The following is a 20,919-nucleotide window of genomic DNA, read 5'->3' as shown; positions in this document are numbered from 1 at the left end:
CAATTCCCTTCCATCTCAAACCACTCGGATCACTATTGTGGGAGTGTTTAAAATGTCGAGACACCCCATGGTTCAGAACACCATGTTACACACAAAATGTTACACACACCTAGGCAGGCCGGCAACAGAAATCTTGGGGCCCCATACGCTGATATTTATACGGGCCCCGACCTCCCATGCTGGAAAATAAACTGGAAGCTTCCTGTGCTCATTACTGGAGTGGTGCGGAGCAGGAGTGAGGGTTGGAGTTAAGGGTGGATTGGGATGGAAAATCAGCCTGGGAAATTTTTGGTAGCAGTCCTATTTCTGTGGCCTGCACTCTATCAAACTGGTGCGCTCTATCACACTGACGCTCTCCTTCACCCTGCGGTCTGCACTCTATCACAGTGATGCTGTCCCTCACCATCTCATCTGTGCTCTATCACACTGCCATGCTCCCTCTGCAGCGTACATTGTATCACACTGACATACTCCCTTACCCCATGGCCTACGATACAGTATATCACACTAATATTCTTATCCCGTGGCCAATGCTCTATTGCACTGACACACTCATCATGTATCCTGAGCTCTATCACATTCCTAGAGACTGCACTGGCTTTACTGTGACTGGCAGTGACTTCCTATTGGAACTCAGACCTGCCAGTCATGCAAGGCAGTGTTATTAGAAGAATAGGCGAATCTAGAATTATGGATTATAGGTGGTCCCCAATCCCAATACACAAGAAGGGCGGACCTTTGCACGGTGAAGCCGTGCGCCAAAAAGGGTGTGTGGCCTCATGGTAAGGAGGTGCGGCATCACAAAAAGAGGCGTGGTATTACACTTTAGACCACACTCTGTAATACCCATTACACATAAAGCCACATGCCATAATGCCAATTACAAATAAGGCCACACACCATAATGCCCATTACATACTATATAACAAACCGTAATGCCCATTACATATTTGACACATAAGTGCCGCTTACCTACAGATGGAGCCGGCGTTGTCTTTGCAGGGGATGGCGGCAGAATCGCCAGCCGCCATCCCCCGCCAGCCGCCATTTGCTCTGCGAAAGGAGACGTGCGCACACGAGATGCGCGCGCGTCCACTTCCGACGGCGATTCCCCTGGGTCCCCAACGCCTCCCCGCACCCCCCCCCACCGCCTCCCCTAACCCTGTCCGTCTCCCTGAAGGGGAGACGGACAGGGTTCCCGTTGCCCCGCCGCCCGGAAACTGAGACGCGCGTCTCAGTCAGATGGACGCCGGGCTGCTGGCGGATCGCCAGCGGAGACAGTCTGGCGATTCGCCAGCAAGAGGGAGCCCGGCTCCATCTGTACGTGCTCATTGCTAGGGGGTTCTTGCTTGATGACAGGGGTCTTCATGTTCGATGCCAAGGGGGCTTCATGATCGATGCAAAGGGGGCTTCATGCTTATTGCCAAGGGGGAATATGTGCTTGTTGTCAAGAGGGAGTTAAATGCTCATTGCAAAGGGGGAGTGAAATTGTGTGTTGCCAAGGGCTTGTTGTCAAGGGGGGAAGGAATTGCTCATTGCCAAGGGGGGAGGGAATTGATGGTTGTCATGGAGGGGAGGGAATAGCTCATTGTCAAGGGGGGGAGGGGCTAGCTTGTTGCCAAGGGGGGGGGGAATAGCTCATTGCCAAGGGGGGGGGGATTGCTTGTTGCCAAGGGAGTCAGCCGTTGGACACACCTAATTTAAAGAAATGACAGCCGGGCAGAGAGCTGTGTGCTGTCCGGCTGTTTAGACTAGGGGAATTGCTCGTTGCCAAGGGGGATGTCTCACACCACTGGACGCACATAATATGAAGAAATGACAGGCAGGCAGAGTTCTCCAGCTGGGGTCCGGCAGCTAATCAGGAGTGGCTACCAATACCACTAATGCCGCTCCTGATTGGCTGCCGGCGGTCCAGAGAGATATTGAAAATATCGATGCCACTGCTTAGACTACAGCTGGGCAGCGCACTCTACAGCTGAGCTGGGCTCTCTACCCGGCTGTAATTTCTTTAAATTTTATGCGGCTGGCGGTCTACTGGAATCCCCGGAACACCCCTTAGATTTGCCTATGATTAGGAGGTGTTCCCTTTGGAGAAGCTGGAGGTATGCGCATGCACGGTACCAAGTACAATACTGTGCATACGCCGATCCTGGTGCCTGTCTTCTGCATTGTACAGGTGCCGGCACCGCAGCTGGGAGCAGAGGTGACAGGGGAGGGGGGGTTCTGGCATAATGGACATCGGCAGCCCTCCCCCTACAATGAGGATAATAGTTATAGTCTCACATTAGATACATATGGGGGATATTTACTTAGATCACGGCGATCCCGTATATGAATGAGTTCAACCGGGATCAGCTGTGATTGGTCCAACAATACGGCCTGAGAACTCGGCTAATTACTAAGCTGACAAGTTCTCGTATTCGTATTTTATGAAGGTGAAGTCATTCGTATTTGGCTGCCAAGGTACCGGCAGCCAAATATGGATAAGCATGAAGCATTACACAAACCAGTCAGATCCGTGCGATGCTTCTGTGTAAAAAAATGGAAAAAATAATTCAAGAACAAAAAATAGCGTATTTTTATAACCAGCATCGAGCTCCAACAGTCAGCGGTATATTAATGTTCAATATTTAATAAACCAGTGGACAATAAAATAGTTATGCTGTTTCCTTATCCTTACTCCCTTGTAACCTTTTCACGTTACCCCTAGCAACCACCATGCCATAATTTCACTTACAGCAGTGGAGCTGTGTCTAAGGCATCTCCTTTCACAGAGATTACAAGTTTGCCTTTGGCGCTAGAGGCTATAGTGGTGTGTCTTGTTACCCTGCAGCCACCACGTAGGAGGATTGCTAGCCTCCACAAGAACACAAGAAAAAAAAGGGGAAAACGTGGGGCGCTCAAAGGCACACAAGTAAAATTTATTAAAACACAAAACGAAAAAACACAATAGAACTGGTACATAAAAAACACTCAATAGTAAATAATGTACATTCATAGACACAAAATGGGCCCAATTATGAGTGTATTCAATTAATGCATAAAAACCTTTATCCTTTTGGGAATGCGGTGGGTATGGCTGTTTGTAGGATAGGTATTAATTTTCCTTAGTTGTAGGTCTTATTTATTTTAAGCCACAGGACATCCAATTTGACAGTCCGTGTACACACTAGGAAATCCAAGCGATATCGCAAAGTCTGTTGTGGATAATTTTCTGTGTGTGCACACATTTATAATAAAAGGGAAATAATCTCCTTTTTTGAAAGAAGAGCCTTAGCGGTATTAACTGTATAATACAGAGCAAATGTCTCTTACCGCTCTGTAAGGCTCACACCGATTGGGCTGTATGTTTAATGCCACAGCGCCCGCTCCATCCTGTCCCTCGACCGACCCTTTGTGGATTCTCCAGCTGGGTGGATTGCTCTAGTACAAGCCGTCTCCTAAATAAAAACATAAAATGACAAGTTAAGAACACCCCATCCGTTGAATCTCTTCTTTAAAGGAAATGATCTCTTTTTTTTCTCCTCCTTTCTCCATTTCCCTTGTTTTCCTGAAGTAAATTACTTGCTTCCCTTACTGCTAAACACAGTAGATCAAAATCAATAAACCTGATAATGTACTTTGTACATGTAGATGCTTGTAGGTTACTATTCTCCTTCCCTTCTCCTTTATATAATCTTATGGGTTGATGAAATAAAAATATTGATGTATCTGGCCAGAGTGGTCAAGGGTTATACCTAAAAATAAAGATAATATAATAAAGATATAAATGTGATCATGGCAGAAAATTGTATCCCCAATAAATCTGTGAAGATATAGTTAGATGTGTAAATATGTTTCTGTCCATTTGCTATGATTATAGTAGAATTTTTTTTAGACACTGTTTATTTGGACACTTATTTGCATTATCCTCCGACGATTTTAGCTTAGAGCTGTAAGACCAGCTGCATATTCTAAACATCTAGAGCAGGCATGTCCGAACTATGGCCCTCCCGCTGTTGTGAAACTACAAGTCCCATCATACCCTGCCACAGTTTTGCTATTAGGAATGCTAAAACTATGGCAAGGCATGCTGGGATGTGTAGTTTCACAACAGCTGGAGGGCCACAGTTTGCACATGCCTGATCTAGAGCATCAGCAGTAGATGAAATGTTTATCTAGGGATTATCCCAATGTATAACATCTTGAATACCATGAAAAATGTTAAAACTGCTGACACTCAACTGTAAATTTGGCGGATTTCTCCTGTAATCTCAAAATACTAGATTATGTAACAAATAGAATAAGTAAACAATTTTTATGTACTTTTTATTATTATTATTATTCTGTGTATATATACAGTTATCTCTATCTGCTATAGCAAGCAAAATAAATGAATGCATTTGACACTTAAATGTATTGTATTAATATGTTCGATTTATATATGACAATGTGTCCTTTTTCTGAATGAAATTATAAAGTGCTATTGTTATAAACATATAAACACTGCGGTGAGAATTTAAAGATTGCAAAGAGTCTCCAGGTGAGACGGACTTTTACGTAGGGCCATTGAACATCATGATTCAATTATTTAATTAATATAGAGCACCTGCGCTACTAGAGCAAACCAGCATTTCAGCTGACTAAGCAGAAGGAACCCCACTCCAGGTTTGACAAAGCCGCCCAGAGTGTGGCAAAACGCGTTCTAGAAGGAGCACCTCTGACACCTGGCATTTATCCCCACACAGCCAGAGCCAAATTCTCCTCCCAGCGACGCTGCACAGATCTCCGTCAGACACAGTGGCAGAGCGCCGCTCGGAGGGTGCAGGAAGATCTTCGCTAAGGTTAGGAGAAGGCTCGTACTAGAGAAACCCACCCATCTGGAGAATCCACAGAGGGTTGGTCGAGGGACGGGACTGAGCAGGCGCTGTGGCATTAAACATACTGCCAAATCGGTGTGAGCCTTACAGAGCGTTAAGAGACATTTGCTCCGTACTATACAGTTAATACCACTAAGGCTCTTCTTTCAAAAAAGGAGATTATTTCCCTTTTATTATAAACGTGTGCACACACAGATAATTATCCACAACAGACTTTGCGATATCGCTTGGATTTCCTAGTGTATACACGGACTGTCAAATTGGATGGCCTGTGGCTTAAAATAAATAAGACCTACAACTAAGGAAAATTAATACCTATCCTACAAACAGCCATACCCACCGCATTCCCAAAAGGATAAAGGTTTTTATGCATTAATCGAATACACTCATAAGTGTTTTTTATGTACTGGTTCTATTGTGTTTTTTCATTTTGTGTTTTAATAAATTGTACTTGTGTACCTTTGAGCACCCCACGTTTCCCCTTTTTATCTCCTTTAACAGACACTGTGAAAGGTTGTAGAAATACATTTACATATGAATAGGTTCAAACACACACCATTGTCTCTGTGTTGTCACAGTTTTACTCTTTCAGACCACCTTTGATAATACTTTACAATTACACTTATCCTCACTGAGAATAAGAAAGCCTTTTAAAGTGTCTCATATGCTATATACTTATAAAGGAATTGATACGCACAAACAATCAGTTATGGTGGGATCACGGATCTAACCCTGTGTCCCAGTTTATTGAAGTCCTTTAAGGACAAAGGTTATAAGAGGGTAACAATTAATATACAGGAACAATTCTACAAAACAAAGATACAATGAATAGGTATTACATAAATGATTTAAACAAATGCAGTGACTATGGAACGCAAGTACAGCTTACACAGTGCAACAAACACACATATAAATATATCAATTACCGTCACAGGCGCATAGATGAGATTGAATATGCTCTCCCCCTAGGATCCCAGAATGTGCTCTGTAAGATCACAGGTGCGTCTGGGAACCCAGTGTAGCTCCTTTAAAAGGAAAGGGGCTGGAGGGTCAGTCTTGATGATCATTGGGTGAGACAAGGAGACCAGGCGTCTTCTCATTGGTTCTTCATTACTTTGGTTTCAGATATCTATCTGGAGTGTCTTCCTGGCCAAGAGGTATAACTGGTTTAAACCAGTTATCTTTACAGTTCTTTGTTTGGAGTTATTTACACGTGTAGATACACATACACATCTATATATACATATATCTCTGGGGTTATGTAATTAATCGCATTGCGATTAATTTAATGAACTTGCGTCTGTGATGTCGATTACAACAATACTAGACAATAAAGTGTGGACGATCATATTCCAATACTTTGGGGGATACATAATGTGCATATGTCGGGAGTGCCACTACGATTAGACATTAATGCATTATGTCCGTCTTTGATCGATTTAAAGATTATTTTGATCTAAACTAGATCTACGCAAATAGCATAGTTAAATGGCGTAGAGGTCGTTCCCAATACCTTAATAGCATAGAGATGCAATTTAGCTTTCCACAGGTGTCATGCCACAGCCAAGGGGAAACTTTTTACAGGGCACCACCAGCCTTTGCTGAAGACCGGGGCTGTCTCCAGTGCCCCTTGACAGTGGATGCTGGGCTGATGGCAATAAAGTGGTTAATAAAAGATTAAACATTATGTATTGTGCTTTGTAGTAAAACTACAAGCCCCAGCAAGCCTCCCCGCACATGCTGGGACTTGGAGAACGACAAGACACAGCTTGTGGGGCATTAATGGGCTCACTGGGACTTGTAGTCCCACTACAGAACCAATACTCAAAGAAATTACACACACACGCATAATAAAGTATAACTTTATTGCACACGCCATACATACTTACCTATCTTGACACAGAGGGGGAAATTTACTAAAGGAAATTTGTAAAAAATAGGTGTATTTGTATCCAGAAATACACTTATTTTTGACATTTACTATCCCGAAAATATGGCAATTCGTATTCGTATTGATGTGCTATCAATACGAATACGAATTGTCGTATTTTCGGGATAGTAAATGTCAAAAATAAGTGTATTTCTGGATACAAATACACCTATTTTTTACAAATTTCCTTTAGTAAATTTCCCCCAGAGGTTCGTTCACTTGTCTAGTAGAATTCCAACTGGATACCTGTCAAGAAAAAATTACACTCACCAAAACTCTGGCATAGATTGCATCACTATTGTTCCAAAGTAGGCATCCACAGGGTTAAAACACACAAACCACATTACCCTATCCAAACGGACTGAGGAGCAATAAAATAAAACACATACAAAAGATTTAGTTGTCACAGATGTAAACAATTCCAGATATCCAGCATATTTCAGTACTTCAACTGTGGAATAAAGTATGATTTTTCATACAAAATGCAGTAAAAATACTGTACAAGACAAAAGTAGACCTAGATTTACATTTCCACTTGTGTTTTTTAGTTTTCTAGATTAATTTACACACAATTGTAAGATCTTTCCTGCAATAGGCATGAATTCTCATTATTCCTGCTTTCAACTTTTGTCTGGTATGTTCTTTTTTTTATCCCTTGTGCATTCTCTGTGCTCTCTGCCTGATGCTGCCTATATATGGGGAGCCCTAGAATTAAATATTGTGGATGAACATAACTGAAAATTACTGAACATACTTTGAATATTATTTTAATTGCTTTGAATAGGCCAGTCAAATGTGCCTCATTAGTCACAGCAGCATTGATTTTTGATTTACAAGCTTGTATAGGCAGGGCTGGTGCTAGGGTGTTGGGTGCCAGGAAGGGGCATGGCCACACAATAGTACTCCCATTGCAAATGACTCCACATAATAGCACAATCTTATTAACATTACACAGCACCAGTAACGCAGAAAAGGAATTGTTGATTGGCTGTCCACCACAGCCAAAACAGTGAGAGTGAGCGCCGAAGGCACACGGCAAAAATATAGGAGCGTGGCTTCATGGGTAAGGGGTGTGGCCATATAAAAGTACAAATAACACCATAATGCCCATTACACATTATGCTACACACACTGTAATACCCATTACACATTATACCACACACTAATGCCCATTACACATTATGTCACACATTAAAATGCCCCTTATACAAAATGCTGCACATCATAATGCCCATATAACATTGACACACATTATGCTACACGTAATGCCCTGAGTACTCCTGCATATGCCCACAGTAATATCGTTGCTTATACATAACACCCACAGTTGCCTACAGTAGCAGTGCTGCTTATATTTAGATAATGCCCACAGTTACTGACAGTAGTAGCGCTGCTTATTCATAATGGCCACACCAGTTGCCAAAAGTAGTAGTGCTGCTTAAACATAAACCCACACCAGTTGGTGATAGTAGTAGCACTTCTTATACATAATTCCCACAGTACCCGACAGTAATAGCTATGCTAAAAACCACACATTCCCATGCGCACCATGCCTAATAAAATTGCACATTCACATAACTAAAAACTTGCCAGAAATTGCAAATGATTTCTAGCTTGTTCTAAAAAACAAGCTAGAAATGATTTGCACAGACTGCACACACTGAGAATATTATTCAATGGTGAGCTGCTTGCGAATGGATTTGCAAGCAAATCCCTAATCCAGCTACTTTTCGCAAGCCCTGCTAAACTATTCCCAGAGTTGCAAAGGGTGGAATTTCACATTGATGCGGTGGCGTATACCTGATTACTGGTGCTAGGCTCTGAAAACTAGCAGCCAGGTCTGAATCAGGCTCTATTTTCATGGGTCCTGGAAATGCAGCTCCACTATAGCCATTGTTACTCCATCCGTGTGAATGTTGAAATATTCTTTGCAGAGAAGTAGGTGCACGACCTGTATATACATACATACATAAATTTTTGCCTTAAAAACTTAGCTCTTGTAAGTACAGTACAGTACTCAATCACTTTATGCTATATTAAATAATGTATAAAATTGTGTGAAAAGCAAACTATATTATGAAACATATCTACCTAACCACCAAACACTTATCAACTGATCTTCACTTTCCTTATCTTCCAGTATACAAGGTTCTGCTGTCTGTGTATTTGACATGGAACAGGTGGCCTTGATATTCTCTAGTCGGTTTAAGGAGCAGCGCAATCCAGATTCTGTATGGACACCAGTTCCAGAGGAGCTTGTACCCTTGCCACGGTCAGTACTGTCTTAAAATCAAAGCACACATGTAGAAAACAAATGGCCAGTTTGTCATATACTGTAATGTGGATATTTGCCATAAAACTTCACAGCCATGGTTACATTTCAAGAAGACTGAGGACATGTTACAGTACCATTCCCAAGCTACAATAGCTATTACATTTGTGTTGAAAATACACAAGGTTAGAAAAGCTGGTGCAATGACAATTAAACAAAATAATAAAATAATCAGAAAATCCGTTTACTGTCATTGGCATGTCAATGCATCATGTGAATGTCAACAGAATGAATTCCAGCAGGCTCATTTTCAAATTCAGAATTATTAAATAAATACTGTAACGGTGAGCAAAAAAATATTTACATAGTGGTATATAACAAGGTTTCATAGCATGTGAGGACAGTTTTCCAAAATTCTTGCTACAATGTAAGTGTATTCAACAGTGTTTGAATACACTTGTATGTTGGCTAGTAGTTTGCCGGCTATCACTTGCTCCCAGTGTGCCACCTCGCAGACAAGGAGAAAATATAGATGAAAAGATTGATGGGGGAACCATCATTGGTTCCACCCAATGATGGTCATACCTGCTCTAATATTCCTCCGTCCAGTCAGAGTTGGGGCTTCACTGTTCATGTTAGAGGTGGAGTTCTCTGCCTTCGATGGCAAAACCATCATCCATCAGAGATTAACCATTGATATACAGTTGTGCTCATAAGTTTACATAGCCTAGCAGAATTTGTGATTTTCTGGCCATTTGTCAGAGAATATGAATGACAACTCACAAACTTTTCTTTCACTCATGGTTAGTGGTTGGGTGAAGCCATTTATTGTCAAACAACTATGTTTACTCTTTTTAAATCATAATGACAACAGAAACTACCCAAATGACCCTGATCAAAAGTTTACATACCCTGGATATTTTGGCCTGATAACATGCACACAAGTTGACACAAATGGGTTTGAATGGCTACCAAAGGAAACTATCCTCACCTGTGATCTGTTTGCTTGTAATCAGTGTGTGTGTATAAAAGGTCAGTGAGTTTGTGGTCTCCTGAAAGACTCTTGTATCTTTCATCCAGTGCTGCACTGACATGTCTGGATTCTAAGTCATGGGGAAAGCAAAAGAATTGTCAAAGGATCTGCAGGAAAATGTAATTTAACTGTATAAAACAGGAAAGGGATATAACAAGATATCCAAGCAATTGAGAATGACAAATGTTCAAACTCTAATTAAGAAGTCGAAAATGAGGGATTCTGTGGAAACCAAATCATGTTAAGGTAGACCCACAACAATTTCAGCCACAACTGCTAGGAAAATTGTTCGGGATGCAAAGAAAAATCCACAAATAACTTCAAATCTTCTGTAACAAAGTCATTTGGAGTGATGAGACCAAAATGTAACTTTTTGGCCCCAACCATTGTGACTATCCTTCGTGTGCCCCACCCCGGATAGTCAGTGGGTAGTGGTCCCCCCCCAATTCCTAAACAGCGCCCAGTGACCACCAGGCATTTTCAGGCCTGGGAATTCCATGCCGGATGCAGGGCTGTACTATTTCGCTGTATGTATGTAAGGGTGTATGAGACAAGCAAGAAATGCAGGCAGCTGACACCCCCCCCCCCCCCCCCCAGCTGAATGGGATGTGACCTCTCAACCGACAAAAAGGGTCTGTTTTGACTACCTATCTGGTCCACCCCCTTATCAGCACAATTACCTGGCTTTTGTTCTTTCTTGGCTGCTTACAGACTGCCAGGCACCAGCCCAGCAGGGAGCCAAAGAACTCCAGGGACCTTGAAGATTTCCAGGTTTCCAGCAGCCAATCCCTATACAGAACTCAGGGGTAATTTACATCTGAGGATTCAAGCAACAACCAATCCCGACGCAGAACTCAAGGATAAAATGGGCTGAAAACAGCAGCTCTGGGTTGAACAATTTGCATCTATTCAAGATCCCTGACCTTGAGAGGCAGGGGCAGATGAAAAGAGACTGAGTTCCCTCCAGACCTCACCAGAACATCAGCATCACCTTCAGGGCCAGCAGCCAGTGTTTGCATCCAGCTCACCATGGCCCCTCCAGCACCAACAGGCCAAGCAGCCGGGACTCATCACCTGCAGTATCATTGGCGGGCATTAGGCCCCAGCTCAGTGGAGCCCATCCCACAGCCAGTGTTTGCATCCATCTCACCAGGGCCCCTCCAGCACCAGCAGGCCAAGTGGCCAAAACTTGACACCTGAAGGATCAGGGGTCGACATTCTGCCTCGGCTCAGTGGAGCCTGTCCAACAGCCAGCATTTTGCAGGAGCCTCGCCCGTGCTGTGCCTCAGCTCAGAGACTGTCCAAGGTGACTATTGACTGTTCAAGGGAAAGGAAAGTGTTCATTTATGTGTGGATCTTATCTACCCGTACTGTGTAGTGTTAGCAGTGTGGTTTTGGTTTTCATATGTACTGGTAATATGAAATAAAGGTGCGTTTTGTACCTTGCTATTGTGGCCATATTGTGTGATCCGAGAGCCGATAACCCCGGGGCACTGTGCACAGCTGTAAACACTGCCTTTCTCAAGGCAGATACGAGCGCTAGGCGACCCTGAATGCACACATGAACCCGGGATCATCACAACCATAAACGTTACATTTGGAGAGGAGTCAACAAGGCCTATGATGAAAGGTATACAAATCCTACTGTGAAACACGGAGGTGGATCGCTGATGTTTTGGAGATGTGTGAGCTACAAAGGCACTGGAAACTTGGTAAAAATTGATGGCAAGATGAATGCAGCATGTTATCAGAAAATACTGGAGGAAACTTTGCACTCATCAGCCCGGAAGCTGCGCATGGGACCAACATGACAATGATCCAAAACACAAGGCCAAGTCGACCAGTCATTGGATACAGCAGAATAAAGTGAAGATGGCCATCTCAATCTTCTGACCTCAATATCATTGAGCCACTCTGGGGAGATCTCAAATGTGTAATTCATGCAAGACAGCCCAATAATTTACAGAAACTGGAGGCTTTTTGCCAAGAAGAATGGGCAGCTTTACCATCTGGGAAAATAAATAAATTCTCATCCACAACTACCACAAAAGACTTCAAGCTGTCATTGATGTTAAAAGGGGCAATACACTGTATTAAGAACTGGGGTATGTAAACTTTTGATCAGGGTCATTTGGGTAGTTTCTGTTGTCATTATGATTTAAAAAGAGTAAACACATTTGATAGACAATAAATGGCTTAACCCAACCACTAACAATGAATGAAAGAAAAGTTGTGAGTTATCCTTCACTTATGAGCACAACTGTATATTAACAACTGATGGTTGATGGGCATCACTAGCAGAAGCAGTAATACACTGTACTGATAGTGGTTTAACTAGATACCATTTTGAACAACCTTTGAGTTGCTTCTGCTGCAACACTAATTGTTACATTGCCGGCAGCACATAGACTACTAACACAACATATGTTAAACTTCCCCAAAAAAGGCTTTTTTTTGAACATTTCAGACAGACATACGCAAGAAGTCTGTCTTAAGTGCTTAACTCATGTATGGTTCTGTGAATCATACCCTCCTCATATAAGATATGTATAAAGAAACAAAACATTGAAGAAACTTGAAGTTTTAAATCCTACGTGGCTCTGTTCTCATCAAGGTCAGTTGTTGAACATATAAGAAATTTTGCATACAATTTTTTTTATAGGTAACCCATATCAATTAAGTGGAACTATTTTCTCAAATGTCACCTAGTGTTGATAAATCATACTTTTACATTACTGCAAACACCCAAAAAAATGCATTCAAAATATGCTTAGTGTCCATAGACACAACTTTATTGGCTGTTTCCAATTTTATTATTTTATCTCTGAGTGGTTTGTAAATTCAAATAGAGGCTAAAATGCAGTAACTTTATAGATTGGACAACCATAATTGTAATATGATTTGGAATAGTAATTGTAAAGTACGGAATATGCTGGCATACTATAAGTAATCGTCTTATCATTATTATTTTATTGGAATATATTGTTAGAAATATTGTATGTTATTTTGTGCACTGTTAATATTGACATTTTTACAGTACATATGGTATATATGGCGTGCTATAATATATTTGTCACTAATGTGGTAAATGGGTAATTGTTACAGTGCAGGTCCATTCCTTTTTCATGAAATCATTAAATACCCTCTGTCATCTTTTTTTCTGATTTTGTATTTGCTTACATATATCTCTGCTAGCTTCTTTCTTTTTTATTAATTACTTTACTTATTCTATGTTGCATTGGCCTCACTGTATAAAGCCTTGTAGAGAGATAAATTGTAGTAGTTGTCCAAATCAACCTATAACTCTGTCATTTTAAGAACTGTGCTGGATAAATGACAGACTCTTTTTGGTTGCTTTTGTACAACTTCTTCAGTTTATTTCTTGCTGAGTCTTGGTACATCTTCCCTTAATGGAACAGGAGATGTCTAGGTGGCACCCAGTAGGATACTTCTACTCCTGCAGCCGAACAATCTGGAAAAACAGGAAAAAAAAGGAGGAGAAAAATCCCTGTAAAAATGTAAATAGGAACAATTTCTTTTTTAGTGGCCTCAATACAATTAAATTCAACTATTGTCCTGGATAAATGAATTACAAAATGAAACATTTGCTGCTCTAAAGTTTGGAGTGGTCGTGGACTGAGTGGGGCTCTGATGCAGGGGGTAAAGGGAAGTGGCATCCCTAAGTGCCTAGTGGAAAATCTACCAATGAACATGACCAGAGGCGGAACTAGCGAGTAGTGGGCCCAGGTGCAAAAATATTCCTTGGGCCCCACGCCCCACTCAAAATGGGAACAGTGTGCGCCAAAGACGGCTGCAGTGTGTGTGTGTATGGTTAGGGGTATAGGCTGCGGGGTGTGTGTATGGTTAGGGTTATAGGCTGCGGTGTGTGTGTATGGTTAGGGTTATAGGCTGCAGGGTGTGTGTGTATGGTTAGGGGTATAGGCTGCGGGGTGTGTGTATGGTTAGGGTTATAGGCTGCGGTGTGTGTGTATGGTTAGGGTTATAGGCTGCGGGGTGTGTGTGTATGGTTAGGGGTATAGGCCCCCCCCCCTTAATATGATAACATATTTTTTTTCCTCCAGCTTCCTTTTTATCGTTTTATTTTAGCAAGTTTTATGCAGCCCCTCCCCCCTCAATGTATAATACGCTGCTCCCTCCCTCCAAGTAACTTACCCCTGGCACGGCAGAGCTGCTGTCTGTGACGCTTACGCTCCGCCACTCCTCCTGGAGCCCTCCGTGCTCAGCCTCAGAGCAGACAGGAATTCACTTCCTGTCAGGCTCCAAGACTGAGTGCAGCAACAGGCAGCCTTGCGATTGGCTGCCTGTTGGAAGGAGGACAGTCACCGCCGGACACAGAGTCTGCCCCACACGTACACGCACCTGCCGCCCTGCCATGTACCCACTGCCACCCGCGCGCGGCCATGCACAGTATAAAAATGAATCTACCCTAAAAAGCTATTTTTATGTACATTACATATTAAATAACATTTATTTGAGAATAACTGTTGGAAATACATCAGCTTTATCCCTTTAGTGTTTTTGGTGGATTCGGCATGAAAAGCCGGCGGTCGGGATCCCGGCATTTAAAATCCCGACGCCGGAATCCCGAACGCCGAAATCCCGACAAGGGGGGGGACGTGGATCGCCCCCCCCTTGCAAACTCGCTGCGCTCGCCACGCAGCGGGCCCGGTGCCTCGCTACGCTCGCTAGTCTCCAGTCTGTGAATTAAAGACAAGATAACCATACAATTACTATGCTGGGATGATATAACAGCACTATTAAACATTGTCCGCTACCTCATAAAGAGTATAACAAAATACATGTAGACATGATAAATAAAGCAATAATAGAAAACATAAACAAAAAGAGAAAGAGCAAGCAATATCAGGTATGGCAGTAGATTACAGCAGCGCATTCCAAGTTATGCGCTCATTAAGGCCATTGGGGAAATTGTCCCCAGACGGCAGATCGAGTTAGCTTACAGTTTTAATAGGATCTTTTGGCGATCACCTCCTCTTGATAGGGGAGGGACATGAAGTAATGAAGATAATGCATGTCCACATCTCTTGAAGTGGGAAGCAACTGGTTGGTCATTAGGCTTATCTGCCAGGGCTGCCTTGATTGGCGACCTGTGCATGCCCATACATTCCTTGAACTGTCTAGTCGACATCCCGACATAGAACAGACCGCAGAGGAATATTATAATGTAGATGATATATTTGGTACTGCAGGTTAATACATGATTAATTTTATATTCCTTTTGATTATGTGGGTGTTTAAACGAGTTGCCAGTGATTAGAAATTGACATGTCACACGCTCCCATGATATCGGTATGTACTAATTTGTCCCTCAAATTGCGCCCTCGATGATAACACACCATGGATCGGGGGGAGGCAAATCATTTAAGGTCTTGATAGGCCACAGGGACGATTGGCCACTGGTAGTACTGGGCTGTAAGAGTTGTAGGTGGTTGTCCATGGGAAAGTTTTCGTCTGGTTGCGTATGGTCGGTTTGAGTAGAGTATTTCTATCCAAGTTCAGGACCTTTTGTTTAGATGCCCTCAGCTCTTTCAAAGGATAACCTCGGTGTTGGAACATAGAAATGATGAAGTCCAATTGGATCGGCTGGGTTGCTGCAGATGCGTGCTGCCCTTAGCATTTGCGAATAGGCAAGACCCTTTTTAATAGTAGATTCATAGTCTGTTTTTACAGTGGCCAATTTTGTTTTCTTAAAGCGAACCAATTCACGACGGTACATGTTGCACTGAGATTTTAATTTCACCGACCAGTTTTCAAACTCATGTGCTTCTAGAAGTGGTGCGCATTCTGTACGCAGTGCATCCAATTTTTCTTTAGTATTTTTCAGCTCTTTGCAAGCCTCCTCCACCACAAGCAGCATCAAGTCCAGACTGCATTTGTTCAGGATAGCTATCCAGCGCCTGCAGAATTCTGGCTATAGAGATATATATATATACAGCAAGATTCCCAGACTCCAAAAGTTACCCAGGAACAAAACGTCACTGCAGCAAATGTCAAAAAGTGTAGAAGCTTGTGTATTGCATAGCCTCAATGGCTCGTTTCGGAGTTACGACCCCTTTCTAAAGAGGCAAAAGCATGTACAATACATCACATACAGTCCTACCTTAAATAGCAGTGAATTTGGCACCAACAGCTCTCCCCAGTCCTCACAAGCCAATTCACCTGTGCATGGGAAGCATAGCAATGACGCTCATGTCTCACACCCATGGCGTCACTGCCATGGAAACCCGATGCACCGTTTGGTCGTCAGAACCAGCAGCGTCTCCCAGCTTCCGCATCACTGCCCCCCTTCATCAACACACAGCATTGGACACGGCTCTCACCTGCATCCTCATTGCCTTGGTGACCCACCAGGGCAGTTTTGCTAGAAGCTGGCCAGAACATAAGCAATCTGGCTAATAAACTTATCTACTGCAGCCCACAGTTAATAAAATATATAAAAAAAACAATCCATCACACAGTTGGCTCACCGCTGTTCGGGACCCATGTAGGCCAAAAGCATGTCTCACACCCATGCATTGATAGCCATGGTGCCCAGGCACACAATTCCGCCAGCCTAGTGTTGTAATTCACCCTCACCACCAGAGGCAGAACTCTGGGAGGCAATGGAGTCATCTGCCGCCGGGCTCCTGCTCCCAAGGGGGCACCTCTCCTCTCCTGCAAATTTGAATCAGTTAATTGAAAGCCATTGATATCACTTCTGTGGCTGACTCCCCCTCCCTCCCAGCAGGACCATAGAAGTCACAGTTTCTTTATTTTTAAACATAATATACATAATATAAATACATATATATTTACTGTATGTAAGGAGCAGTGTGTGTGTGTGTGTGTGTGTGTGTGTGTGTGTGTGTGTGGGGGGGGGGGTACCAATATTTATCTTGCCTCCGGGCAACTGGGATGAACTTATGCCACTGCTCACCACCCTCTGAATAAGTTACTGAGGTCCAAGGAGAGGGATCTCAAACTAAAGAGAGCAGATCTTCTGAAACCTCATGCTTGATGTGTCAAATTTCGAAATGAAGGGAAACACATTGTCACCTTTTTTGATTTGAGGTTTCAGAAGATCTGCTCTCTTTAGTTTGAGATCCCTCTCCTTGGACCTCAGTAACTTATTCAGAGGGTGGTGAGGGTGAATTACAACACTAGGCTGGCGGAATTGTGTGCCTAGGCACCATGGCTATCAATGCATGGGTGTGAGACATGCTTTTGGCCTACATGGGTCCCGAACAGCGGTGAGCCAACTGTGTGATGAATTGTATATTTTTTATATTTTATTAACTGTGGGCTGCAGTAGATAAGTGTATTAGCCAGATTGCTTATGTTCTGGCCAGCTTATAGCAAAACTGCCCTGGTGGGTCACCATGGCAATGAGGATGCAGGTGAGAGCAGTGATGCGGAAGCTGGGAGATGCTGCTGGTTCTGACGGCGGAACGGTGCATCGGGTTTCCATGGCAGTGACGCTATGGGTGTGAGACATGAGCGTCATTGCTATGCTTCCCGTGCACAGGTGAATTGGCTTGTGAGGACTGGGGAGTGCTGTTGGTGCCAAATTCACTGCTATTTAAGGTAGGACTGTATGTGATGTATTGTACATGCTTTTGCCTCTTGATAAAGGGGTCGTAACCCTGAAACAAGCCGTTGAGGCTATGCAATAAACTCCCAGTAATGTAATGCACACTTGTGAAGTCAGTGTGCCTTGGCTCCCGATGCTCAACACCATTAATCATTGTCACATTGGCAGAAATGTGAAGCTGCAGCACTACCCCACTGCCATGCACAAAACCTTTAGCTAAAAAAAATATTTTTTTGAATACATGCCACAGGGGGCCCTAGATAGAGGCCCTGTACTGTAATTATTGTATTGCCATCCAAATAACTGATATTTTTTTATTCAAAATTAAAAAAATTTCATTTCTATTATCTTTTTACATTTCAATTACTGTATTTCAAACATACTTCATTTTTATTTGTATCTTTTATGAATATATGTCTACATTAGTATTCATCTCTTATAATACTGCCAATGAATTAAAATGCTACCTAATGTATAATATCAGTGTTTGTGTTTTTAAACAGGCTTTTTAATAACATTTATCTTGATATATTGAAACCAGGTTTATGTTTTCTACATTTAAATTGCAATATTTTATCTGTTTTATTTTATCTGTTTGCTCTGCAGCCCGGGTTGCTGTGTTGGTTCTTCCATGCCCTATAACTCCTCTCGCAGTCTCCCTGATGAGGTTTTGAGTTTTGTAAAGTTGCATCCCTTGGTTGAGGATTCTGTTCCCTCTCTTGGAGGTTCACCATGGATAACAAGGACACTGAAACGGTAAGAAGCAAATCCTAATTTTAGTTGCAGTAATTGTTCATTATCAGCTAAATGTTTTTATATATTTTTGCTTTTATTCCAATTATTCATAAATTTTGCAGTTCTTCTTTTCAATTGTGTCTCCTCAGCCATATGTGATTACTGACTTTCATCCTCAGCAGCTTATACAGATGCATGCTCTGTTCTTGTAGTGCGCTTATGTATTCCAGGGAACTGCCTTTGGTATTTGAAGTAGAGTCCATATGTAATTTTTCACCAATATCCTTAATGTTTGCCTTCAGTACAGTACAGTACATTTAGTATTAACAAATAACATAGACTTAGTTTCAAACATCAGCGTAATTGAACACCTAGGAAACAGTGACCACAACATGGTTTCACTGGAAATCAACTTCTGTAAACTACAATATACAGGACTGGGTAAAGTACTAAACTTCAGAAAAGCTAACTTCGAATTAATCAGGGAAGCTCTAAAAGAAATTAAGTGGGAAGAGTTATTTGAAGGGAAGAATGCAGAGGAAATGTGGGATACATTTAAAAATGTGCTAGAATCACTAACTATTTAATACATCCCAAAAGTCAATAAGGGTAAATTCAACAAAAAAAGCCATCATGGTTGGACAAAAAAGTAAGGACAGCAATCAGCAATAAAAGAAAAGCGTTTAAATTCTATAAAAATAAAGTAAATGAGGAGGCGTTCATCAAGAACAAAGAAAGAAACAAAATTTGTAAGGAAGTAATCAAAGTAGCTAGCCACAGAGAGCAAAACTAACCCCAAGAAGTTTTTCAAGTATGTACTAATGAATGTATGAAGTAAGCGAATAATTAAAGAGAACATAGGCCCATTAACCGATATCAACTGTAAAAGTTTTGCGGAGGATAAAGGAAAAGCGGGAACTGTTAAATGGGTTCTTCTCATCAGTGTTTACTAGGGGAGAGCAGATAGAGGAAAGCACAGATACCACAACTGGGACAAACAAGCCGGATCTCAATATTGATTTCACGACCGATGAGATAATATCGAGGCTCAGCAAAATAAAAATGAACAAATCACCAGTGCCAGATGGGATACATCCTAGGGTACTAATGGAATTAAAGGAGGAACTAGCGACCCCTCTATATTCCATTTTTGATAATACACTATCATCAGGTATGGTACCAAAAGACTGTAGAATAGCAGAGGTATTGCCCATATTCAAAAAAGGAAAAAGGGATGACCCAGCTAATTACAGGCCTGTGAGCTTAACATCAATAGTGGGTAAAATATTTGAAGGAATTTTAAGGGATGGTATCCTGGAATATTTAGACCTTCATAGTTAACTTAGTATTAACCAACTGCATACAAGTTGCAGGTGCACAAATCAAACTCCCAATTTAATGAATATTGCAATAAAATGTAGCATTTTTAGCAAGGTTCTTCGCTTATTTATGGCCATAAGTAACGGCTTGCCCACCGCGTCCAGGTGACCTCATTAGTCGGGCAAGTCCCTAACATTTTTTTTTGGGGGGGGGGGTACAAATCTAGGGCACAGGTCACCCCAAAACGATGCAGCCGAGTGACCCCAGGGCAACACAAGACTGAAAGAAATATATAGTGAAACAAAGTGAAGTTAGGTTAGTCTCTCACTAACCCATCCTCACTTTGTTTCATTATAAGCTGCTAAAAATAGCAGGGGTAAGTAAGTGAGAGGTAAAAGGAGAGATAAAGTAGTGAGAGGTGAAGTAGTGAGGTAAAGGTGAGAAATTAATTACATTGAAATAAAACACACAATAGGGATGAAAGTGAATATGAAAATAAGTGTTAATTTGTGTTGCTCCTGAGGTCAAACAGCCACACCAGTCCAGGGGGGCCCACAACCCAGAAATGCACCCCCCATCTGATAATCCATTATACATTTGTGCAGGTCTCACCTTGCTCTGCATGCAGTCTAAGAAATGATAGTAACCTAATTAAAACCAATATATAGGACAGGTGGGCGTGGGTGCTACCACCAGGCGCAGAAGGGGTCTCTGGCCTTCTATTGTGTATGTAAATACACGGCATTAGATATACAGGGGTGGGGTCCTGGGGTGCACACCAATTGAGAGGTGCGACCATGCGGAGACCTTTCAGTAGAACTGCATACAAAGTCAAAGTTGCAGGTGCACAAATCAAACTCCCAATTTAATGAATATTGCAATAACATTTTGCGTTTTTAGCAAGGTTCTTTGCTTATTTATGGCCATAAGTAACGGCTTGCCCATCGCGTCCAAGGACTTGCCCTACTAATGAGGTCACCTGGACGCGGTGGGCAATCCGTTACTTATGGCCATAAATAAGCGAAGAACCTCGCTAAAAATGCAACATTTTATTGCAATATTCATTAAATTGGGAGTTTGATTTGTGCACACTATATATTTCTTTCAGTCTTGTGTTGCCCTGGGGTCACTCGGCTGCATCGTTTTGGGGTGCCCTGT

The 20,919-nt window shown here is 42.2% G+C and overlaps 1 protein-coding gene across 3 annotated transcripts in view; it reads left to right on the top strand.

Annotated features, from left to right (window-relative positions):
* The window catches only part of SEMA6B (semaphorin 6B), a 237,993-nt gene that overhangs the window by 157,243 nt on the left and 59,831 nt on the right, over positions 1-20,919 (top strand). For all 3 annotated transcript variants that reach the window (XM_083179335.1, XM_083179334.1, XM_083179336.1), the window contains 2 exons: positions 8,930-9,061; positions 18,313-18,462. In XM_083179335.1, coding sequence (XP_083035461.1) covers positions 8,930-9,061; positions 18,313-18,462 — 282 coding nt within the window. The remainder of the gene's footprint in view (positions 1-8,929; positions 9,062-18,312; positions 18,463-20,919) is intronic.

This window comes from Crinia signifera, chromosome 1 (genome assembly GCF_055691185.1).
Source record: "Crinia signifera chromosome 1, ASM5569118v1, whole genome shotgun sequence".
Taxonomy (NCBI): Eukaryota; Metazoa; Chordata; class Amphibia; order Anura; family Myobatrachidae; genus Crinia; species Crinia signifera.
Note: the sequence above shows the minus strand (reverse complement) of the source record. Positions and strands in the feature narration are given on the sequence as shown.